Source organism: Leptonychotes weddellii, chromosome X (genome assembly GCF_054177405.1).
Source record: "Leptonychotes weddellii isolate Sample4059 chromosome X, ASM5417740v2, whole genome shotgun sequence".
Lineage (NCBI taxonomy): Eukaryota > Metazoa > Chordata > Mammalia > Carnivora > Phocidae > Leptonychotes > Leptonychotes weddellii.
In genome coordinates this window covers 33,309,797-33,335,805 of record NC_138385.1, presented here as the reverse complement: position 1 = coordinate 33,335,805, position 26,009 = coordinate 33,309,797, and the positions used below count along the sequence as shown (strand labels likewise).

At 43.6% G+C, this 26,009-nt stretch overlaps 1 protein-coding gene across 1 annotated transcript in view; it reads right to left on the bottom strand.

The window, feature by feature from the left end:
• The window catches only part of GUCY2F (guanylate cyclase 2F, retinal), an 87,099-nt gene that overhangs the window by 5,082 nt on the left and 56,008 nt on the right, over positions 1 to 26,009 (bottom strand). Inside the window, exons 10-16 of the mRNA XM_031032151.2 lie at positions 21,756 to 21,905; positions 18,261 to 18,409; positions 15,816 to 15,979; positions 14,847 to 15,039; positions 11,024 to 11,198; positions 9,022 to 9,120; positions 6,002 to 6,096 (exon numbers count right to left, since the gene is read on the bottom strand). Coding sequence (XP_030888011.1) covers positions 6,002 to 6,096; positions 9,022 to 9,120; positions 11,024 to 11,198; positions 14,847 to 15,039; positions 15,816 to 15,979; positions 18,261 to 18,409; positions 21,756 to 21,905 — 1,025 coding nt within the window. The remainder of the gene's footprint in view (positions 1 to 6,001; positions 6,097 to 9,021; positions 9,121 to 11,023; positions 11,199 to 14,846; positions 15,040 to 15,815; positions 15,980 to 18,260; positions 18,410 to 21,755; positions 21,906 to 26,009) is intronic.

The following is a 26,009-nucleotide window of genomic DNA, read 5'->3' as shown; positions in this document are numbered from 1 at the left end:
GGCAAGCTCCATAAGCTGACACAGCAGGCAGATGAAAAGTGAACACCATTTGGGGGAACCTGGGTGGCTCAGTCAGTTAAGTGTCCAACTCTTGATTTTGGCTTAGGTCATGATCTCAGGGTCATGAGATCAAGCCCTGCCTTGGGCTCCACGCTGAGCATGGAGCCTGCTTAAGATTCTCTCTTTCCCCTTCTCCCTCCGCCTCTCCACCCTCTCTAAAAAAAAAAAAAAAAAAGAAAAAGAAAAGTGAACACCATTTGAAGCTGTCATCCAGATGTTTTGTCTACCCACTGCCACACAGCTCCATCGTTGGGAACATGTTGTTGTTTGGCTTCATAGTAACCAAACATCTGGATGCTGAATTCAAGATTTTGTTTGTCATTTTTGCCCTGATCTTTTGGCCTTAGGCATCCCATTGTCTTTCCTGTCTAGAGTAGATACATTCAGAGTCTACCTCCCCCAAATACTCACCATCCAAAGGCTCTCACAAAACCCAAAAATTGGAATAGTAATGGAAAGCAAGCTGTGCAGGCCAGGGCATCCTGGCTGCTTAGAGAGGTCTACATTTCTGCAGTGTTCTTTTCTTCCTGCCAAGGGATTCTTACAGGTAGAGAGAGACCCCAGGGAGGCCTCCATCTACAGCCCAGTTCCTTGGTTGTCAAGAACCATGGGTATGAGAAGAGAAAGGGAGTGTAAACTCCAGCTGGTCATCCCAGAGCCTAAGTGATGACCTCAGAGGAGCCAAGTTTTCTGTCTCTGCTTTGCCCTCCCCTTTTTCTAATAAACCCTCCTCTCAATGTGTTTCACTCTCCTCCTTTCAACTGTCTTTCATCTGTTCTTTCATTTCCTCCAATCCATAAGGGAAAAAAATGTGTTTACTAAGACTGAGAAAAGTAATGGGATGTGTGTCCAACTCATTAATCTGAAATATGGTCTCACTCTTGGCTAATCTCATTTGGAACAATTCTAAATTGTTTAACTTAGAAATTCCAATTAGGTTGTCCCCCCTTTAAATATCAAATCCATTGTTCTCTATTTTACATCACATATATTCTTCCCTTAACAATAATGACAACAACCATAATAATAATAATAAGCACATTTAATGGAAGACTCTCAAATCATTTTGCAGATACTTGGTTCAAGGCTCTGAACAAGCCCACTATAGGCAAGTAGGAAGAGAATACCACAACAGCCCAATCTTCACTAGCTGGCAACCAACTCACTCTAAACCTCAAATAATTGGACTGTTTGGAGCCACTCTGTTTTCAGAAGAAGTGAACAACTTTAAAATATACTCATATCCCTCATTCTTACATTTATTCTACCCTCACTGTACCAGGTGTGGAAAAACAGAAATGGCTCTGTCCTTCAGGAACTCACAGTGCAGTTAAATAAAAACACTGTCAGGCCATGTTTTGGGCTCTAAATACAAGCCCAAATCTTCTGCCTCCTAAGCTCTTTTCCTCACAGTACCTAGTGCAGTGTCTCATACAGAACAGTTGCTCAGTAGATAGACTGTTCCATTCACTGGAAAACTCAACCCTTGAGCACTTGGAATACTCAGGTGTCAATGGACCTCACTTTGCTAAAACATACTCTTAAAGCTCAAACTTGAGGATCCCAACCCCCAGGCATATTTGGCTGTTTGTCTTGAGATCTAGAGGCTATCAGGATAGTGTGCCAATCCCCAAGGGAGATTTGTGGATGCCAGGATTGTCCAGATATTTGGGTGAGTCCTGGGACACACACTGGTATGCCAAAACTAATGGTTGCAAAAGAGAATGGGAGTGTTATGGACTCAGGCAAGCTTCCAAATCAAAGAGTATGCAGGGGAGCCCCAGGGGCTCTCTGAGGTTTTGGGAGCCCATCCAGGAGAATTCTTAGAATCCTAGCTCTCTGTTTACCCACCCTATTTCCAAAATTCTGCAGAAGAGAGAGAAAGGGAGGGAACAAGCTGCAACAACTAAAATCTAAAGCACACCCTTGACTTGTTATCAATCCCTAGGCAGTCCCAGAGACAACCCCCCCACCAAATAATAGCATCTTCCTTTGGCCTGACACTTTTAAGACACTTTGGCATCTCCTGTCTTTTTTAATTCTCACAAAAACTCTGGAAGGTGCGTTTATTATTAACGTCATTCTGCAAATAGGGACACTGAGTTTCATGGAAATTAAATGACTTGTCAGTAAGCAGGCATAGCTGGAACTTGAACCCAATTTTACTGAACTCCAAGTTTTATTTATTTTCTTTTTACTACGACTTAGCTATTTTTATTGAGGTATAACTGACATACAGCATTATATTAGTTTCAGCTGTACAATATAATGATTTGATATGTATATATATTGTAAAATGCTCATCATAATAAGTCTAGTTAACATCTTAGACTCCAAATTTTAAATGCTCTTCCTTCTATACCACATAATTTTTCCAACACACTGGAGTCAAGGGACAGGTCCAGAGGCCAAAAAGCAACTGTTGGGAATTTTATAGTTTGTGATTAATGAGCTTCCTGATAATCACAGGTCAGAAGAGGACTCTATGTGAAGAAATGGAAGCACAGAGAGGATAAAGTTACTTGTCCAATGTCACACATTGAGTCATTGATGGGACGAGAATTACAGACCAGACCTTCTGACCTTCATGACTCTGCCAATACAACCTCATTACTTTTTTTTTTTCTTAGAGAGGGAGGTGGGGAGGGGCAGGAGGAGAGGGAGAGAGAGAGAGAGAGAAAATCTTAAGCAGGCTCCATGCCCAGCACAGAGACTGATGCAGGGCTCCATCTCACAACCCCGAGATCATGACCTGAGCCAAAATCAAGAGTCAGACGCTTAACCAACTGAGCCACCCAGGTGCCCCCAACCTCATTACTTCTTAGCTCAATTGCTGGTGTGTGTGTGTGTGTGTGCACATGTGTGTGCACATGCTTACTCATGTGCAAACTTGTGTATGTGAGTGTTGGGAGTTGACAATAGGGGTGGAAGAGGTTGGGGAAAAAAGAGAAATCACAAATAAAACAGGACTACTGCTTAGGGGCCTGAGAATCAAATACTATTTAGCCCCAGAGTTCAGAGACAAGGTCACAAGTGTCCACCTCTGGCAAGGACATAAACTGGCTGAGAACAACCATTTAGGAAAGTCTTCTCAGAATGTAAATCTACCTAAGAGGCCCTAGTAAATACAACTGATAAGCCTCAAAATATACAAAGTCTCAGCAAGAAGCTTCGAACTTGTCAGTAAAACAGTAACTAAAATAGGATTCATGTAAGAGAAGAGGTAATAAGATGACTTATCACCAGGCCATTAGGAGAGCAATATTGAAAAGGGCAGAATTGGCCAGTTAAGCACTGATGATTTGTTGCCAGTAGAGTACAAAAGGGGGTTGGAGTGGGCAGGACAACTCCCCAGAGAGGCTGAGCTTGTCATCTCTAATGAGTCCTCCCCCAATCTACCTCAGCTTCCTCAGTTTGATGTCTTTCTTTGTAAACCCCACCCACCTAATTACTCAACTGCACTATGTTCTCTTCTCTCACCCAACCCAATCCACACTTTTTTTTTTTTAAAGATTTTATTTATTTATTTGAGACAGAGAGAATGAAAGACAGAGAGCATGAGAGGGAGGAGGGTCAGAGGGAGAAGCAGACTCCCCGCTGAGCAGGGAGCCCGATGCGGGACTCGATCCCGGGACTCCAGGATCATGACCTGAGCCGAAGGCAGTCGCTTAACCAACTGAGCCACCCAGGCGCCCCCAATCCACACTTTTGATTCCCACTAGGGGAAACAACTTAAAGTGTCATCACCCCAATGAAGGAGATGGAATGGGAAAAGAGTGTTGTTACTGGATCTAATCCTTGAGCCCAAGAGAAGAGGCTCTGATGAAGGAATTTCAAATATCAGCCAGCTTGAAGGAGAGGATGTTTTCAACCATCGTCTTGGCCATCACACCTGGCAGGCTATCAAATGTGGTCCTTCTGACCCATGTACTAAAGCGATTCTTGCTTTCCAACAACACAGAGTGAATGAGGGATGGAAATGTTGAATCAGAATTTCTGAAGTGTACTGGTGATATGGTCTTATTGGGGATATATTGCATGCCCCCAAAGAACAAGGAATCTCCTGTCCCCCAGTCCTTACTATGTAATGTCCAATACCTGCCTCTGGTCAGGGGCAGGGGTACAGAGGCAGAAAGGATCTCCCATTTTCTCCCTTCCTTCTTTGGTACTTCTTATTCTCTTCTTCACATTGCCCCTTCCTTTCCCCTGGGGCCCCCTCTCTTCTCTCTCAGTATCTCCCTCTCCATCAGGAAGCCTCTACCACCTCAATAAGCATGGCCTGACGTGGCCTTAGGGGAAGCCTCTCCCTGCTTCTTCCTCCAACTTGCTGTAGCAGGTTCCCAAATTCCCTGGGGTAAGGGAAATTGTGAAGCTGCAAAGGGCCCTTTTGAAGTAGTCCTGCTTTTGTACTCAAAACACCCAAAGATATAATGCTTCCTGACTGGAATGTGGGGGGCAATAAAAACCATGGGGTGGGGGCATATTTTCCTTTTCAGTTTCAAAAGTGTCACCTCTTTAGCTCTTCAGCTTTTAAATGATGGAATCTGTGCCCAGCAATACAGACAGGAAAGTGCCTCAGGAAATAAAGCCACCTTTGTCCTCCTCTGCTAAGAAATGTCAATATATAGAGGGATCACAAAAGCCTTGAGTGATGTGATTCACTGTTCAAGTAATTTTGCCACTCCTATCATCTCACTGAGTTCTCTGCAGAGGTGGGAAAGGAACCTCTGTCCCCTCATAAATGACTCATCCCATCTGCTAGAAGATATTAGGATCTATTGGAAGAGACAAACCAGAATTAGCCAGAAAAGTAACTGATCAACCAGAATCAAGCCTTCCAACCTTTAACTTCTGAAATCCTTTTACACGTAAATTGCCACCATTTGAGGAAGGCTTGTTAATGACAGGAACAAATTGTGCATCACTCAGTACCTGGGTTTTGCTTTGCCCAAGTATAATCACTGAGAAAATAATTTTCATGCACAATGGTACCATAGAAAGGGTACCGAGTGGGAAGACAGACTTCCTGGGTTTTGCTTTGCCCAAGCATAATCACTGAGAAAATAATTTTCATGCACAATGGTACCGTAGAAAGGGTACTGAGTGGGAAGTCAGACTTCCTGGGTTTTGGCCTGATTCTGCCATCAATTGACTGCGTGATCCTTACCAAGTTACTTCACCTCTCTGGGCTTTGGTTTTTCGTCTAAAAATGAAGAAGTTAGATGATTAGCTCTCTAGAGTCTCTTACAAATGGGGAAGTCAGGGGCTCTGGGGTTATCCAGAGGAAGATGAAAAGAATCCAGTGGAGATGGCAAAAAAGAAAGAAAGAAAAGGGAAAATTATCCTAATCCTGAATCCTAGATCAAGGGATAGTCCTAGCAGAAAGAAAAGGTGCTACAAAATGTTTGTCTTTCACAGGAACTGACTTTATTCCTCCTGGTCCTTTGGGGAAGACATAAAGCCTCTCTGTAAATGGAAGGGGGTCAATGGTGTGGATGAAAAATTAGAAATGTGGCCACTGAGCAGGCAAATGGAAAACCCAAACTCACTAATACTTTAGTTTATTGAATCATGTCTGGAACTGCCAAAGAGTAAACAAAATGGAAGTTAGAAGATCTAAATAAATAATAGTGCAGCTCATTGAAAACCCAAATTCTGGGCAATCCTTTGAGAAAGATGCGGCTCATAGTCTGAAAAATTCAGAAGGAGTTCTAACAATCCTCCTCACTGTGGCCATATTTTAAGGAGAAGAAAATCAAAGCAAAAAGGAACAATCTCTTGGGAACCACAAATAGGGCTGGAAATTCTGCCCAAATTATAGCTCTAAGTCTCAGACATCCAGGTAAACTCTTTCAGCAGACCATGACCTCTCCAGAAGCAGGTGTGTCCAAGTGGTTTGATTTAAAAAAAAAACAAAAACAAAGACAAAAGGACATTATACCCTGAGCTCTGTCGTTCCTCGAAGCTCCACTTCATAGCCTTCACTCAGAGCTCGAAGAATTGTCACGGTGCTGTGACTGACATGAATGCGGTAAGCTGTAAAAGAAAGACAGACATGACTTTGGATCCTTCCAGGTAAAATCAATGAGAAAATATTAATATAATAAATGCCCCCCACTCCTAAATGAATAAGACCCTAAGAAAAGTCCCTGAGAGAGAGCTTCAGTTAGGGTTTCACAGGAGGAGGAATGGGGAGTGGTGGCCTTCCTCACCAGGCCCAAATAAGGTGTTAGTTATAGCACCTATCAGCCTCCTAGACACTATCTCAGATGAAAGGCCATGCAATAGAAAGGTGTTAATTTAACTCGATTGCGATTGAGAAACTGGCTACCACTACTGTGCTCTCAGCTGAAATGGGACCTCCTCAGAGGGAAGTTAGGTTTCAGCAGCTTCTTCTACAGGCTGCTGCTAAAGCAGAGCTCCCAAGGTCTACCTAGCCTACTTAAGAGACAACAGGGTGTCTTTTTACATAGACATCCATACAACTATCTTCCAATATTGCTGCACTTAAAATAGAACGTCAATAAAAAATGTCCCAAGACCTCGGTCAACATTCTGTGGCAACTGTACATTTATAGCTTTCCTTTGGGTGGATGCATCTAGATACACACACGAATGTGTTATTTTCCAACTAGTGAGCCCAACCTGGGATAAGAGTGTTACATGGAGAACTACGACTAAAAATTTTATGTAGAAACTAAGTGTAATTCTTTGGTGAAGAACAATCATTTATTATTAACTCAGGCAGAATCCTTGACTTTCTTGAAAACGGTTATCCTATGAAGTAAGACCTGTTCAAGTTGAGTCTTAAATAAAAGTCCAAGACTTATTCCCACACACTTGAGAAAATAATTCTTTTAGAAGCTGAGAACAATCTAAGTAGGAAGGCATAGGCTGGAAAGAACTGCAAGAAATTTCCGCTATGTGTTCTTATAATACTTTCACATAATAACATAATAACTTTCCTTCCAGCTCAGTACTGTTGTTTGTATCTTCCTCACTAAGTCATGGTCACCCAAAACCTCTGCTCAAAAAGGGTTCCTAAAAGCCACCTGCTCGTCTAGGTGCCCCTTGCCAGCTCCGTGTATGCCATTCTAGCATCTGGTTGTCAGTCATAATCCTACTAGTGGGGAACACAGGTCAAAAGAGAGAGATAGCTCGTTCCAACGAGCACCCAGGTATGTGGCAAGGAGAATCACTCCAGGACTGGGTCACTAGTTACTTCCATTCCAGAATCAGTGAATTCAACTGGGCATAATGGAGATATTTAGGAAATTAATTTTTAATAGACCTCTGACTTGTCCTAGTCTCATATCCATCATGAGGCTACCTCTTTACAAATCTTCAATCAGGTGTGGAGCTTAATGCTCTATTTTGGTCACAGTCATTAGTTTCCAGAAAAGCACACTAACCAGCTCCTTTAGTGCTGAGACCACATGTGTCTGCTTCTTTGTGTCCCTCACAATGCATTCCTTGCATAGTCAGTGCTTAATAAACACCTGCTGTGTATGATTCACTCCATTTTCTTCTTCCTAACTCATCACTGGACAAGGTGCTGCCTAAATCTGAAAATTCAATTTCTGCTCTCAGCTCTATATTTCCAATGTGAAATGAGTGGAGTTTCCCCGGTGCAGACCAGAATATGACTTCAGTCTTCTACAAGCTTACATCAGTCCAGAGTGCTGTGCCAAATCTGCATTGCGGTTCCATGATCAATTTCACTTCATCTTGGGTTGCACTTCAAGAACAAAGTCATATGCATGCAGCGGTTCCTGGATGACTACTTCCATGGCTTCTGCCATGTCTGTGGAGTTTGAAGACTTTCCCAGATGTCAGAAAATTTATTCTGACAACAGCTTCTAAGTTCCGTGCTGCCTCCTTAATCATGGCTTCACAGGCTAGATTGACTAAGACTGGACCCATTGTGCAAGCCTGTTTCTGCACATGAGTGATGAGGAGTGGGGTCAGATAGGGCACCACCCACTGTGATGTAGGCCACCATATCATCAGAGACTAGTTTGCGTAGACTGCTGGAGTTTGGGAAGAGCTTGTCTTGCCTAGTAGCTGTCAAAACCAGGGCTGCTAAGAGCTTAAGTGTTTTTTTTAAATAGAAAACCCATGAAAACTGTATATAGAACTTATTATCGTTTTCTATGCTTTCCTATATTAGCATAAACAAATTGCTTTGCTCAACCATGATAAAGGGAAAGACATGTTGTGATTCTGACATCGCCTTAGTAGTGGCCGTAAATAACCAATAAAGAGGTGCCGGCAACAGACAGATGGCATAAAGATTTGTACAGTTTTATTCTCAAAGAAGGCGAGGGGGAAGAAATGGTATCTTTGACACCACGCCTGTTTTGATAAAAACTAAAGATTTTATATACAGGCAAATTGGAATTGACTATTTCAGATTTCCAAGGTTCAGATTTTAGGTTGAGGGACTATTGCTAGCTAAATTCAAGGGGGCTATTTGATAAAACCAGAACTCCTAGGATCCTAACAAGTTCAGAGAGAGGACTAGAGCAGCAAACAGCAGTTGGGTGGGAGGCAGCTGATTCTGGGTGTGTCTCCACAAACTAAATGAAAAACTAAAAATGCCAGTCCCTTACTTTTTCTTTTTTCAACATGACTTCCCCACCAGGCTGGCCAATTTTTTTCTGTACCCAAGGGACATTTTTAGTTGTTTCGATCAAATTGACTGACTTTTTCAGTGTCACTTAGCTACAGCTTCATTTCTAGGACAAGAAAGGTACATGTTTAATCCAATATCACCCCCTACTGGCTTGCCATTAGAGACCAGGAAATCTGTGTATAAAATCTTATACTTCTCAAATTATTTTTTATTTAAAAAAAAAAAAAACATTAAAACATCAGGTATCCTGCCCTTCTTCCCCCTCTTGAAAATCACTTTTCCAACAGTAGGAGGTTACCATCCCATCCCATCATTTAGGTACTCACGTAAGCCTGTTGATTCCATCCGAGAAGCTGTGTTCACAGTGTCTCCAAACAGGCAGTATCTGGGCATGGTGAGGCCCACCACTCCAGCAACAACTGGCCCTGTAGAGTAGCAGTCAGTTGGGGTTATAGTCAACAGGTATACATCCAATGCTAATAGAGGAACACTGCCAAGGGAAGGAATGTAGCTGCATAAAAGAACAAAGTTGCTACCAAATAGCTCTGGGAATCTGACGGAAGTCCTACAATGAGTAATAAACTCTTTGCCCTACAAGAAAGCAAGTTTATGATGATGCAGACATGACTACACTTCTGATTTACACTCTTGTTCCAAGTCACAGTTACACCCAAGATACTTATATCTGTCAACAGGGACAAATAAGCATAAAAGCCAAACCAGAAAGGCCCAGGTAGGGACTCAGGATCCAAGCATGTTTGTTGTAATAAAAAAAAAAAAAATGTGACCCTTTCTTATGTCTTAGGGTAGGAAGGAGGGATCTCATGGGGCTATTTATTTCCCAAGAGAATTATTGCTAAGACAATTGGAAAATCTGAAAAGAAGTAGAATTGACTTTCAATCATTTGTGTTAGGGGCATGGACAAGCAGCATATATAGATAAGAATATATTCTATTTGCCCTTAGAATGTGTTCTGTTCTTACATTTTAATATGGCCATGTTAGGTGTTCAGACAGTGAACATTACTTGATAAAACTTCAGCAACCATACTGAAAACCTAATTCAGGAGTATCTAAAAAGTTCTCCACCCTTACTTTTCTGGCCTCTGCTCTCTTTCTATTTAAAATTGTTCAGCATTATGTTTTTGCTATTTCCTGAGTTAAAGAAAGTAATTAAGGGCACCTGGGTGGCTCAGTCAGTTAAGCGTCTGCCTTCGACTCAGGTCATGATCCCAGGGTCCTGGGATTGAGTCCCATATCAGGCTCCCTGCTCAGTGGGGAATCTACTTCTCTGTCTCCTTCTGCCCCTCCCCCTTGTTCGTGAGCACTCTCTCTCTCTTTCTCAAATAAATAAAATCTTTCAAAAAAAGAAAGTTAATTAAGTGTTTTTGTTTCAAAAAGTTCTTTCTTTAATTTATAAGGATAAAAATAAGAACTACAAAACTTATGTTTTTCATTTTAATTCATTTCTCACCATTCATATGCATTCATTGAGTACTGAGCTAGGCACCAAGGGGAATAAAAAAGAAGTGTAACACATGGTCTCAGTTCTTTAGGAGTTTATAGTCTAATTAAAGAGAAGAGACTACTAAACAGGAAGTAATTAAACAACAACCCAAGACAAAGTATGGTTGAGGTAAGATAAATGGTATAGAAGTGGGACTGGAAGTCAGCATACAAGTGGTAGTTAAATCATAGACATGAATGAGAGGAGAGTATGTAAGGGGAGAAAAACAGTGGGTGAAAGCCAGGACCTTGTGGAATATCAATATTTAAGGGACAAAGACAGAAGAGATTATCAGACAATGGTAGAAAATGAAAGCCAGGTGGGAGTGGGTTGAGAAACAGAAATCAAGACGTGCAGAGAGCAAGGGGACCACAACTCAGAGCTTTGCAGAAAATGCGGGAACAGCCACAGTTAGAGAGCAGGAGTTGCCAAGACAGCCAGTGAATGAAATGGAGAAAAAGCATTCAGAGAGTGAGGAGCATGTCATAAAAGCCAGTTGAGGGAAGTTTTAGGCATAAAGTAATCAGGGGCACACTACCCTTTTTCTAGTCTTCCCTTGAGGCACATAGGAAATGTTGGCTCTAACAAGAAAGGTAGATTGAAAGGGTTTGGTACCTAGAACAAGGACTGCTTCCCACGGGGGTAGTGCAGGTGCTGGGAAGAGAGTGAAAGTTGGGTAGGCATAAAGAAATTAGGCAGCACTAGACACCTGGATAATTCAGCTGCCAGTAATCAGGGAAGCACTACCCTCCCCGACCTTTTCTAATCTTCTCTTGAGGCACATGGGAATGTCTTTTCTTACTTTAGCTGGCTGTGGTTACCTGAATGCAGGCCTATTCGAATCCGGACTGGCACCTCTGGCATGTGTCTCATCTTAAAGGTACCCACAGAGCTCAGGATATCTAGGGACATGTTTGCAATCTCAGCTGCATGCCGACTGCCATTCCTCTTTGGGAGGCCTGAGGCCACCATGTAAGCATCTCCAATGGTCTCTACCTGGGAATCAGGGGAAATAGAATTAGCAGGGAAATAAGTGTGTGTGTGTGTGTGTGTGTGTGTGTGTGTGTTTCACAGTTTAAGTGGTATGAGGGAAGCTTATTTCTTGTACAGTGAGGAAGATGGAGAGAGACTGTCAGAGGTTCAAGGTCTGGCTACATATTAGAATCATTTAAGGAGCTTCAGGGAAAAAAAAAATTGATGTCTAGGTCCCACACCCATAGATTCTGACATACGCTACTTTGCAGTTTCCTGGCTGGCCCTAGGGAACTATCAGGCCCCAAGTAATTCCTGGGGGAAGGAAAAGGGACATTTCTGAGAGTATCCATAGATGTCCATGGAAGAACACCCTAGGAGAAGGTGCATAAGGCACTCCTCTAGCAAGCATCTCTCTCAAAGATTTGGTAATGAGCTAGGGCAGCCTTAAGGCAAGTATAGAGAAAGGGAAAGGAATGAGGTGGAAGAGACTGTTCCTTCTGCTTTGCATTGCTAATATGATGAAGTTAGTTTATAGTCCCTTGGGTATGAGAACTGAGTCTTTTTTCCATCAGCCACCCCCTCCTCTCCTAGTGCCACCTCTCAAAAGGGCAGCAGTATCTGCCCTCAGCTGCTTTGAGCTGGACACCTGTAAAGAAAGGCAAATCTGTATTCCTCATTTTCCCAAAAGATGTGTGCTCACTCTTTTAGGTGACTAGTAAGGTGAAGCATTTCAAGTAAATCCAAAAGATAAGTAAGCTGGAAGGACTTCCATGAAATGTGCCAGTCAGACTGCTAGTATAAGTTTGGATCTAGTTAAAATCCATGCTTTTCTGGAGAAGTGCAATAGTTAAGACCACGAAACTGTGATGTCATACTGCCTTGGTTAGACTCCCAGATGCACCATTTACAAACTGTGTGGCCTTGCCAAGTCACTTAACTTCTCTGTGCTATAGTATCCTTATTTGTAAAATAGGGATAATGACAGTACCTACCTTATAGAGTTTTCTAAGGACTGAATAACTTAATATATGCCAAAGCACTTAAAACCTACCTGGTGGATAAGGGCAAGCTATCATCATCATCATTATCATCACCAAACTGATATGTCTTGACACATGCCATGGGATGGTGGCTATGACTCAGCTCCAGAGAGAGTTTAGTAATCAGCAATAGGCCTCTCATCATGACTTTCTATATAGCCAATAACAGTGATGCTTTGAACCCATGGGACTTTGTACCTCTCCATGCTTCCATCCAGGGCCTCCCTTTCCTGGTGCAATTGGAGAAAAGGATCCCTGCACAGAGGAAGGCAACAGGTACAATGTGAATGTTATATGGGAGGGAGAGACTCACTGGCTGGCCATTATCAAAGAATAGTGGTTGACTCTTCCCCGAAACGAGTCAGTCACTCAGGAGCCCCACAGACATGGATGAGGAGATTAGAAGGGCAGGGAGCATGGGCACTACCTAGCCTTGGTGAGAGACTGCTGTGAGGGACTGTGGGCGGCATGAGCCAGGAGAAGGACACAGAAAGGGCAGAGGAGGTATAGAAAGGGGGCTGGTTGAGATTGGGTGGTAGCAGGAGAACGGAAACTGAAAACAAATCACCAGCTTTGTAATTCTGCAGTAACCTTCTCACTTCCATTTCAGATTATCAAGTGCCAGGGAGGTGATTCCAATTTTACAGGTAAAGAAAATGAAAACACAAACAGGTTTGGTGACTCACTGCTGGTTCAATTTTATTTCCTTTGCACTGTTGTTTTTAATAAGCAGGACTGAAAAATTAGATTTCATTTTTGGATTTGTATAGCCCTGCTCTATCCTGGAAACAGACCACTAACTCCCTACTGCAGCCACAAAGTACCAAAATATCCTATGGCCTCATCCCTAAGACTTCCACCAATTGTCTGAACAGTATCAGCTGCAGTGATTAAACCAGTGGCTGTGTTACTGCCCACGCTGAATCATCTTTGATTTTAGTTTCAACTGAATTAGCTTTTGGTGATTTGTTTTTCTCTTCAGGCTGCTTGAGATCAACAAGTTAAGACAGGTAGTCTGATTCCATGGATTTTTTCCTCCACTGTGGTTTCCATGTGTGCTTCTTGATTAGTTTGCAGCTCCGGCTGATTGACAGGTATAATGTCTATTTCTGAGACCTATTTAGGTAGCTTGGCCTAACCCTGAGGCTCTCTACCTGACCTGAAAGAGCCCTGTCTAATCTGAGATAAACATACTGCCCTGTGTGCGATTTGAGAGTTGGAACATTTCAGACTACTGTGAAGGATCCAATGAATGGAGGTACTCATTCCCCAGCTCTACCTTGGTTCCTGGGACAGAGGAGCTGTCTAAAGTTTGGGATGCCTGGGGCATATTTCTCCATCAATAAGACAAGTATCCCTGTTGCAGAAACGTGGAAATGGCCTTGCACAGCTATAAGATTTTTAGTCATTTTCTGCCTAGAGATAAGACAACACATAAAAGTCAAGAGTAAGGAAGCATGGCACCCAAATGAGTGAACGTAGCCATCTGTTCTCTGCTCATCTTCTGCAATCTTGGATAGGAAGAATGGAAATTGACAGCTGGAGGGGTGGGGGGAAGGTGGGAGCAGGGGGTTGCAACCTCACGGTTAATGACTTCCCTAGACCTCAGACCACTAGGTGGGCTCTTGGTTACCCTGTAGCAATCCCAAAGAGCCTCAGGTCTAATAGGTCTTTGACCTATGTGATGCCAGAGTTCCCTCCTGTATAAAAATGATACTTAAGGGAGCAAACCAAATTTTAACAGTATGTGTTAGAGCTACACAAGCTTTACCAAGATGAATTCTGTAGCAGTCACCAACTACAGGCAAAGCACCAATCCTTCCTCGGTCTCCCCTTCAGTACCTAGCATGATACTGCCTACACTGTGGTTACTTAGCCACTGAAGTACAATAACCCTTTTGGCTCCAACCTCTTCTTCGTCTCAGTTCCAGAAAACAGTTCAAGAGAAATCTGACTGGCAATCTTTTGCTTGGTTCATACTGTTATTTTGTAAAATGTGAAATTTTATGCATTCTGTCTGGCCTTCATTTCAAATAAGATACTAATGGAACTGGTATACTATTTAAATTTTACTTCCTTAATCAGAGAGGGAGACAAACCATGAGAGACTCTTAACTATAAGAAACAAACTGAGGGTTGGGCGCCTGGGTGGCTCAGTTGGTTAAGCGACTGCCTTTGGCTCAGGTCATGATCCTGGAGTCCTGGGATCGAGTCCCGCATCGGGCTCCCTGCTCGGCAGGGAGTCTGCTTCTCCCTCTGACCCTCCCCCCTCTCATGTGCTCTCTCTCATTCTCTCTCTCTCAAATAAATAAATAAAATCTTTAAAAAAAAAAAAAAAAGAAACAAACTGAGGGTTGCTGGAGGGGAGGGGGATGGGGGGATGGGGTAACCGGGTGATGGGCATTAAGGAGGATACGTGATGTGATGAGCACTGGGTGTTATACGTAACCGATGAATTACTGAACTCTACCTCTGAAACTAAAATAAATAAACAAACAAACAAATAATAAATAAATAAATTTTACTTCCTACATAACAACATTCAGTAAAATTCCACCTTTTAATTTTGGAATATTGACATCATATAAAAATTTCCCTCTAGAATATATTTCTCTGCTCAATAACTTACCTTATAGACATCATGACTGCCAATGATGGCATCAAAGAGTGTGTACAGGTCATTGAGAAGGTCCACCACCTCAATGGGCTCACTCATGGCTGAGATGGTGGTGAAGCCCACAATGTCACTGAAGTACAAGGTGACCAAGTCAAAGCCCTCAGGTTCAACCGTGCAGCCCTTTTTGAGGGATTCGGCAACTGATCTGAAAAGTAGACACAGCTATTCCTCAGAGGACAGTGGCCTCCCTGCATGCCACACACACATCTGCTAGAACACAATTTCTCCAAAAATCACTGCCAAGTAAATGAGGAAGAAGATGTTGTCTGGATGAAAACATTAAATCTTTAATTTAGTCTATTAATATATTTTGAGTGCTTATGATGAGCCAGGCACTCTGCCAGATGCTGGAATACAGCACTGAACAGACAGCCCTGGTCTGTGTTTTTGTGGAGATTTTTCAGCTTTCCTTCTTCCTCGGCTGTCCCTTCACTCAGGGAATGATCCCAGGTGGTTGCTTTGCATGAGACCAGTTTCCCCAATTATCTCCTAGAAGATCATGTTACAACATGATCAGGTGCCTTGGAAATTTTGGAAACAGTATCAACAGCTAAGGCTTTGAACTAAGGAAGGAAAAACCTAGAAAAACAACTCTGCTACTGTCCTCTAGGAGCTCAAAGAACTGACTCCTTTTAATTGGTCAGCTTCCAGGCAAAGTCATGAAGTGACACATAGAAAAACTGAAGCACCAAAAACTTAAATGACCAGCATGCTCCACAGGTAGTGGGAAATTAGGAAGGTGTGCTCTACTTCCTTGGTTTCCAATTCATCTTTGATTTGAAGTTGTGACTCAAGCCTACTGGGAAAAGAGAGGGTACAGGACAGGGGGAGGGAACAGTTAGTTGATGGGTAATTTTTTTTTCTATTTTTACTAGAACACACTGTTACAAGGATTCACACTCCTCAGGTGTTCACACATACGGGGGTAGCATCTGTGTTAGAAGCTTTTCCGTTTTCTGTTTTTCAATTTCCAGCTCTTCAGTCCGTTCCCGAATCAAATCTTCCAAGTTGCTAGAATATTGCTCCAACATTCGAAGCATGGAATCAATGATATTGGTCTTCTTCCCTTTATTGAAAGTCTTAAACTGGAAGTAAAACAGAACAAGGAGCCAGGGGAATTTTTACTGTCCAAACTCAGAGATGATAGAGTAGGACCCCTTATCACAAATCCCTTCCTCTAAAATGCCAGGGCACAAGAAGTAAACCTAGATATAAATAGGAAAAGTCACCACTCAACCTCATTGTTACCCTGGCCCATTCACAGGGCTCTTTTTCCCTGAGTGGCTCTTCCCCCTACCCTTCTGGCTCTTTGAAGTCTGAGCAAAGGTGCTCTGGGAAGGATTCTCCAGCTCTCAGATGCTTTCACATGAGTAGTAGCCACTTCAAAGGCAATAGGATCTGGTCTTGAGCCCAGGCCATTTGTGAGTTGAATAAGGGGAGAGAGGGCAGGAGAGTACTGCTTTACCCTTCTGGATAATCAACCTACGAAGTCATCCTGACTTCTAATGCCACTGTGTTACCAGTTCTTGGACAGTGGATGGTTCCTTGACCTCTTAAATATGACCCAAGATCTACATGGTTAGATCTACCCCTATTTCTTACCATCTTACCATGGAAGTCCAGGAATAATGATGTGGTCTAGCACCTACCCTTCATGTCAGTCAGGCTCATGTAGAAATTCAATTGGTCTTGCCCCATTCTATGCTCTGATCCTTTAGAGGTGGCTGCATGCCACAGATTTTTAATGTGCCCTCCTGAGGCCCTGTCCATCTACAGAGACAGGGAGCTTGGCAAAGCACTGGAATCACGAGGGGGTAGCCCCTCCTTGCTGATGTGTTCAGCATGCACAAGGCTGTGTTTACAACAATAAGAAGACTGGTGGTAGTTTTGCTGAGCAGACATCTAGGAATCTTGTCCCAATGAACCTTCTTACACAGCTGGGCCACACATGCTCCCCTTAGCACTCAATGCCCCAAAGCTGATACCAGGGGTTTTCTTCTGAGCCTGGTCCACATCGACGTGTCTACCAAGGTCCTGCAGGTAATCTCAGTAGCCTGCTCAGATGTTTAAGGCTCCCCTATTGCCTAACCCAGGGAGCCTCCCTCTCCTCCTCTTCCCATTTAAGTTTTATTAGCTGCAGGGAGTGGGCAGGCTATCCTGGTCTTTCAGACAATTTAAACTTCCACCAAAGCATTTCAGTGAAGGCAGCCCCACCAATGTCTGTTTGAAGGCTGTATGATGTGCACTCCTTCTATCTATCACCGGCTTCTCTGCTGCCTTCTGAAATAACATCTCTAGCATCAACACAAGGGCAAATGCTTTTTCTCTTGCCTCATGGTAAGTTTTCAGAAATGTGACCTTCATGGTCCTTTGCCTTTTCCATACTATTGAATACCTGTTTGAGTGTCCTCAAGAAACCCAGCCAGGCTAATGGAGGCATTGTTAGTTGGGGACATGGATGACTACAAATGCAGGGCCCCTCGGGCTTTCGATCCAACTCCTTTTTTCCGCCTCAGATACCTGCCACTCACAAAGCATCTCAGTGCTGTACTCCAGCCAGGCTCAAAAGCCTCTCCACCAGAGCTGACACAGCACTCACAGAGAGCACCCTCAATTTTGGTATCCTGTAGTTTCAACAAAGCCCTAAGCTGCGTGTTCCAACATAAGAACTGCACCCTAGCTCCCCTTAGCAGGGCTCTCTCTGCCTTTTCCTCATTTCCCCCTTTCTATCCCCAACTCTAGGGAAAAAATTAGCCTCTTCAGAAATTTAGTATCTTAAGGAGAGAGTTTACCATTCTTTGTGCACTCTATTGCCTCAAGTAGTTCCCTAGGAACCTACAAAATCTCCTGCTTTTGTACTCCCCGTTTGCACTTTCTTCTGTCATGAGCATCTTTCGAAGACCCTATGTCTTTCCTAACCCCTCAAAACCACCTGGCATCACTTCAATGGTATACTCAGCAGAGTTCTCTGGGATCTCCAAAGCAAACATGGCTCTATGAGGACCTGCATCTATTCTATGATACCCATTTTTAACAGTCTCATTGCCATTGCCTTGCAAGTGCCCAGTGGTTCAATTCTACTTCTGAAAGGTTGGTTAGGTCAGGTTGGGGATGGTGTGGAACAGAGGTTCATATACAGAAGCACATTAAAATCAACCATTGCGCTCTTGGAGGATGTGCTGGGGATGCTCCAGTATCGAAGGCCTCCAAGTAGCCACCCCAATGCTTCCTCCCCAAGAGGAGTGATTTTTTTTTTCTCTTGCAAGAGCTTCCTTTCACAATATGATGAGAACCCAAGGAGTTAGTTTTCAGTAGGCTGGCTTTAGGATGACTTCTGGGCAGTGCTAAGATTCACAGAGTCCTTACCTGATTAAATATTTCATCAAAAGTTGGTCGCTGTTCTGCAGCTTCAGCCCAGCACTGCTTCATCAGCTGGAGACATTCTGGAGGGGCATACTCAGGAGGAACCACTGGTCTGTACACAGGAGGAGGCTTCTTAAGTCTGTCTATGATTTCTGTCCGGAAGTAAGAGGAGAAAGTTGTACAAATCATAGAAAGAGCACCAAGATTTGACAAAGATCATTGAGTTTTAGCAAAGAAAGAGGTTAACCAGGGAAAAAATCACAGAAAGGCCATCTCCTTTGCTTTTTCCTCAAGTGGCTTGAATGTAAATTGTTTCTGAGCAAAGGAAGTATTAGTCAATTGAGGAGGGGACAAGAAAATCAGTTGGGCCAGTAGTATCATTTAGGCACAGCTTTATCCTGCTTTTAGGTTTTAGGTTTTAGATGTGTCCTGTCTGATGTCAATTCTAACACTATACCTCCAATGATCTGGCTCCCTTCACCTACCTCCAAATCATCTAAACTTTCCAATCCCCACAGTAGACCCACTTAGCCCTCCCTGAAGTCCCAGGCCCAGCCCAGATGCACGCTGTGAGCCCTGCCTGGCCCCTAGGAAAGAGGATTAAGAACTCCAATAAATAGTTCAAGACCTCATCTAGATCCTCCTAACTGCTTGTCCTTGAACTTCACTTTCAGTGGAACATTTACCATGTATCAGACTATGGGCTAAGGACTTTGAATGCATTCTTTCATTAGATTCTCACTACAAACAGATGAGGTAGGAGCCCTTATTTTTATTTTACAGACGGTGAAAATGAGGAACAGAGAGAAAGTAAATTGTTCAAAGTCACATGGCTAGCTAGGGGTGCCTGGGTGGCTCAGTTGTTAAGCGTCTGCCTTCGGCTCAGGTCATAATCCCAGGGTCCTGGGATCAAGCCCCGCATCGGGCTCCCTGCTCAGCGGGAAGCCTGCTTCTCCCTCTCCCACTCCTCCTGCGTGTGTTCCCTCTCTCGCTGTGTCTCTGTCAAATAAATAAATAAAATCTTTAAAAACAAAAACAAAAACAAAACAAAGTCACATGGCTAGCAAGTGACAGAATTTGAATTTGACCCCAGGCAGTCTCAATCTACTACACTGTCCCGCTTCCAAATGCCTCAGACTTCAACTGGGAGTTCCAAAACTCCCTATTCAGACCCAAAAGCCCTTAGTGACTGAAGTCCAGATCAGGCAGACTGACAAAGAGTGAAAACTCCCTGGAAGTAGGAGAAAATAGTTAGCCTTCAATGTCCTCAGCAACCCACACTGGACCTCAAACTGTTCTCTCGGCTTCCAGTCTAGCTTTCTATTCTTCTTAAATTTATTTTTAAATTTAAATTTACCTTTAAATATTTAAAGGTAAATTTAAATAGATAAATCTATTCTTAAAACACGAACCAAAAAAAAAAAAAAAACCCCCCCCCCACACACAAATTTGGCCATGTCACTTTCTTGCTTAAAACCCTTTCACGACTTCTCATAACACACAGGGTAAAATCTAAGCCCTATCTCTTCAGCTCATTTCTTATCCCTAACCCCCTCCCCACAGCCCCAACTCCAACAGGCACCAAACCTTGCTTGCCCCACCAGTGTGCCCTTCCCACCCCTATATTGGCTGTAACACTCCAACAGTGCTGCTTCATACCATGGTAAGTGCGCCCTTGTCTCCATGAAAGAAGGGGAGGTTGTTGCCTCTGACCTCTCAGCTCCTTCTGATATTGCACCTCTGCTCCTTCAACCCACGTTGACCCATACAAGTAATGGTTTCTCCATTGCAGCGCCCTGCTCTCAGTGTAATAGATTCCATGTGAACCAACCCCTTGGAGAGTGACTGCCCTCATCCACTCTCTGGTAAAGGGAGTCCTGATCTTTTTACCAGAACACCACTGAGTTGAATGGGTTACTTCTCCATTTAGGCCCAGCATAATTCATGCCCTTGAGGAGCTTAGAGTTCAATGGAGGAGCTATACAGGGACCAACAATATGTGTTCTAGCAGATAGTCCACACAGGTAAGCACAGAGGGGGCACCTGGCCCACACTGAAGAGGTCAGAGAAGGCTTTCCAGAGGAGGTGACAAAAATTGGATGAGGCAAAGTGGGGAGAAGGTGAGGGCATTCCAAGGACTATGAACAGCTCTCTTGAAGGCACAGAGGTAAGAGAGACCATGGTACTTTCAGTCATGTGGTTTAGCTGGAGTGTAGGGAGTGACAGAACATAAGCTTAGAGAGGTGGCTAGGGGCAGATTTCAAAGAGCCTTGTATGTCACGTGAGGAATCTGGGCTTCATTGACAAGTGACGGGGAACAGTTAGGGAGTTCTGAGTAGAGGAGTGATATGGGACTCTGAGTGGCGGCAAAAGATAGCTAAGTATTTTGGGTTTCTTTGTTTTGTTTTGTTTGTATTTTTTATTTTTTTATTTTGAAATAAAGTTAGACTTCCAGAAAAGTTATAAAACTAGTATAATAATTGCCTGTATACCCTTCACTCAGCTTCTTCTAATGTTAATAGCTTATATAACCATAGTACAATGGTTGGTACATTACCACTGGTACATTACTATTACTGTTCTAGTCTTTATTTGAATTTCATCAATTTTATTCCTAATATTCCTTTTCTGTCCCACAATCCAATTCAAGATCCCATATTGCATTTAATTATCGTGTCTCTGTCTCCTTCAGTCTGTGATGTTTCTTCATTCTGTCCCTGTCTTTCATGACTTTTGATAAATACGGGCCAATTATTTTGCAGAATGTCTCTCATTTGGGATGTGTCTGATGTTTTCTCCTGGGTAGATTGTTATGCATTTTTTGGCAAAAATTCCACAAAGGTGACATTGTGCCCTTCTCAGTGCATCATGTCAGGGGGTACATGATGACAGTGTGCCTTGGTCACTTGGTTAAGGTGGTGTCTGCAGGATCATCCTCCCCTAGTAAATTTATTATTTTTCCACTTATAATTACTACATATCTAGTGGGTTCATACTCTTAGATTATGCAAATATCCTGTTTCCCCTCAAACTTTTGCCCACTGATTTTACCATTCCTTGATGGATTGTGCCTGATAGGCAATCATTTTGATGAAAAATGAGGATTAAAGCTTATGGCATGTCATAGGGAAAGTATGGAAGGACCTTGCCATCCAGGCGCATCATGAGGGGTACTGAAATACCTGACAGGGAGTGTCTCAAAGTAGAGGAGGCTGCTAAAAAAAAAAAAAAAAGTCCAACATAGGTCCTATAGGTTCTTGGCTAATGTTCCAGTTTGGAAAGGGCCAACTTCTTGGGTTGGGAAACTTCTTCAAAATGCCTAAATCTGTTTGGTTCTAAGTCCCACATGCACACAACACGGGCTATTTGCAGACTAGCAGGCAGTTAGCACAAACACATAACTGTGTTCACTCTTCTGGCAAATTACAACCGCCTGGGGTAGGCTGATGATCTAGGTCATGGTGGGCCCCTAGTGGCCTTTTTTCACCTCCCGCTTACCTTTGGCAGGCAGATCCATCATGCAGAATGGGGTGCCCCGGACCATCACTTCTTGCATGATGATGGCAAAGCTATAGACGTCTCCTGCAAAAGAACCTAACCTGCTGCCCTTTGGGGCTCTCAATAGTTCAGGGGCCGTCCATAGCAACTCTGAAAAGAAAGCATTGTGTAATGAATGCAGGGAGGATTAACTGACAGTGTTTGCAATGCCCTCAAGGGTTCCAAGGGTGCTGTTTCATTGACTGCTTTATATTTTTATTAGACAGACTGGCATGCTAGTGCCCCCCGCCCGGGGTCCAAATCTACGAATCTAAGAAATTGCACACAGAGAAAGCATACTACTCTCCCCACTCCAGGACCATGAAGGCAGATAGAGCGGAGGTGTGGGGCAGGACAGAGAAGCTCAAAGTAGAAAAACTATCTGGCACATGCTTTCTTGCTCTCTTGAGCCTGCAAGTAGCAATTGGCAGGCTTCCAGGGAAAGGCAAGTGCACAGCCACTCCGGTTGCCATGGATTTGCTATTTGCTGAGATCTATATGTGTCTGGTAATTTGATTGTGCTGGGGCTCAGGGATTCACAAGTTGCTTTCTCCAGGTCTTCTCTAAGAGGATTGGAGGATCTCCAGGCCTCCTCTATTCCTCACAGAGCAAGAAGATGCAACAATTCCTTCAAGTCAGTTCTACAAATATTTATTGAGGGTCTACTATGTACTGGGCACTACACTAGGTGCAGGGATGGCACCAGAGATGAATTAGACCTTGCCTCTGCCCTTGCAGAGTTCACAGAGCAATGGGCAACACAGACATGTGAACCCCCTAACTGCAATACATGGCAGGGCTATTTAAGTAATATATAAAGAAATACACAGCGGGGTGCCTGGGTGGCTCAGCTGAGCGTCTGACTCTTGGTTTCAGCTCAGGTTGTGATCTCGGGGTCATGAGATCGAGCCCCCACCCCCCACCCCCATCAGATTCCGTGCTCAGCGTGGAGTCTGCTTGAGATTCTCTCCCTCTCCCTCTGCCCCTCTCCCCACTCATGTGCCTCTCTCTCTCTCTCTCTCCATCTCTTAAATAAATAAATAAATAAATAAATAAATAACACATTCACACATTAGTAATATAAATGGAGTAGTCAAAAGTGGGAGGGAGCATTTTACATGGAATCATATGAAATTGCCATTTCTATGGGTAAAAATGGTTGAATAATGACAATTCCATGAGGCTCAAACTAAAAAAAAAAAAAAAAAGGAGAGAGGGAGAGAAAACTGAGCTGATCAAATTAATCCAGGAAGGCTTCCTGGAAAAGTTAGATCTTAAAGGATCTTGTTAAAAAGGTCAAGGATGCTGTTTCCTAGAGCTGAGAGGGTAAGGGCTTTGCAGGGAGAAAGAACAGTACGTGCAAAAGAACAGGAAGTAGAAAGGAGCAAATTGCAGATGGGGGTGGTGGTAAGCAGATTAGCTTGGCTGAAGAGAAGGGCTCTGTTAAGGAATAATGAGAAATGAGAAATGGGGTTGATGAACTGGGGGAGGGAGGGTGGCTAGAAGAATGAGGGCAGAAGGTGAGAGGCCCTGAGAGCCAAATGAAGGCATTTGGAGTGAATACAAAAGGCAGTAGGGGTGCAGGAGCTGGAGAGGGATTTGATGAAAGCTGTATTCGTCAGATTAATCTGGCAACCTGCACAAGCTGGATTGAAGGAGAGAGGCTGGAGTCAGGGAGACCAGTTAGGAAGTTATTACAGTAAGAGCCCAAGGCGAGGTGAAAGGGGCCTGAATGGGGGTGGGGGCGGCAGCAGCAGGACAGGGAACCAGATACACAGGAAGGCTATAATGGAGAAGGTAGTAACAGGGCTGGGGATGGACTCGATGTGCTCCTTGGCGGGAAAAGGTCTGGAGTAAACAAGGGGTTGAAGTCCAGAAAGGAAGGCTGGAGAAGAGTCTGCTGAGAGTGGGGGTAGTGGGGGAAAAGTGCTGGCTACCTTTTCATCTTGTTAACTTTGAGGTATTGGGAAGGGAGCCCAGGGTACAAGTTCCTGTGAAGCAGGAAGGAGGATGGAAAGGTCAGAGATTATTTTGGTGTGTGAGTGAAACCCAGGAAAGAGAAACTCCCCCTGGAAATTCCTATTTTAAGCCAATCCTGATCAAAATGGTGGAATAGGGAATTCTAGCCTTACCCCCAATCATGTACTCATCTTCCCTCCTTGTTCTCCAGGTGTCCCCAGCCTTTGTCACACACACACACCCCCCACTCTCCCGCCCCCATGAAAGTCTCTGATAGTCCCTATAGTGGTTTTGCCTTTATGTCTTCTTGCCTAGGAGGACTTATATTTGCAAAGAACTCCCAAAGAGACTGAATGTTACTTTGGTCAAAGGAATGCATTTCTGACTGTGGGATTTCAGGAATACATTTTTGATATGGTTTGGAGGAGGAGGGCAGGAGGGTTATCTCGCAGCAAGAAAAATGCAGCTGTTTCTTCTGCCATCCTCTTTCCTATACATTTAAAAGCACAAGAAGGGAAAAAAGGACAGAACTCTCCAGTAAAAAGCTGGGTGATTAAATACAATCATTACCGAAGAGTATTTTCAAAGAGCACTTACATGTATGTTGTTAATGGCTAAAATGAGGCTTTATCTGTGCTATACTTATGTAATTGAAAGTGGGCAGTAATGAATACACTTACAACCCACCCCCATTTCCCCATCCCCACTCTAGAGCCAAGTAAGAGCCACTACCCACCATTAGACTTGAACTCTTAGGAAAACTAGAACAATTACTTTGGCTTGTTTAGCATCTACTGATGCCAGTATTAAGTCTGAGCCTTGCTGTGGTGATAAGAATCAATTGTGGAGAGCCAGTGCGGTGAAGCGCAAAAGAACAGAGAGCTGGAAGTCAAGAGACCGAGGTTCAAAATCTGAGCTTGGTCACTAAGTCGCTCACCTTACTGAACCTCAGCTTCCCCATCTGTAAAACAGACGTTGAGCCAGACGATCTGCAAGAGGCTCGCAATTATAAGATTCTATTAGCCCTGTCATCTATGGAGGAAGCAGCAAGTGTCCTTATTTCATTTTACTTCATCCATTCATTGATTCACCAAACATTTATTCTGCCAGGTACAGTGAAAGGCACTGGGCGAGGCAAACATGTTTCTTGCCTTTGCGGAGCTTATAGGTTGAGTTGGGAGAGAAGGCAGCTAATTAAACACGTAATACCAACAAAGTATGGTATTACAACAAAGTTCAAAGCCCTAAGGATCATAAAGAGGGAAACTTAGCTGAGCAGAGGGGGTCATGGAAAGTCTCTTGTTGAATCAGTGGTATTTAAGTTGAGCCCTGAAGAAGGAATAGAATCTAGCCAGACTCAGAGGAGTTTATAACAGAGTGGGAAAGGAAGAGTGTCCCAAGGAATGGGCACAGCGTGTGTGACGGTCTGGGAGTAAGAGAGAGCCTGGGGTAAATAAACAACTGGAAGGAGTTCAGCACTGCTAGAGCCCAGAGATGGAGGGGGAGTTGATTAAGCACGAGAGGTCCACAAGGCCCAAACCACACAGGGCTCATAAGCCATGTAAAGGAATTTGAACTTTATCCTAAGAGCAATGGGAAGCCATTCAGTGCATTTTGGCACAGCTCTAACATGATCAGATTTGCAGTTGAGAGAACTCCCTCTGGCTGTGGTGTGTGAAGAATGGATTGTGATCCAGACTGCCATTGCAATTTGGAGAGTGAAATGAAACAGTAAGAAGGAGAGACAGAGAAAGACACAGACAGGGTACACGCACGCAGGCACACACACGCACGCACACACACGCACTTCCCCCCACCCCCTATCCTTTCCCCACTCTAAGACCAGAGTTTCTTAAGTTTGCAAGTTGCCAACCTGTGAATTAAGTGGAACTCTGGGAAGTTGGGCATTGTGTTTTATCTTTTGTAGATGACTCATCTTGACAGGAAGCTAAGTACTTGCCAATCTGCAGCTGCTGTCCCCAACATCCTAGCCATAATACCAGGCAACTACTCCAAGCTTTCAAATTGGAATTAGCCAAACAATAACCATAAGACTAAGTTGGCAACAAGAACAGGTCCACAGAAAGAGAGAGAGGGAGAAAAGAGAGAGAGAAAGAGAGACTGGTTTTTATTGTGATTACCGGGAGCTTCACGTCCTCCAAAGCATGGATAGGCAGAGAAACGAAAATGTTATTATAAGTTGTAATTTCGCTGCATATAGGGGCCAGTCTTCAAAAGACCTGAATTGAATTTCTG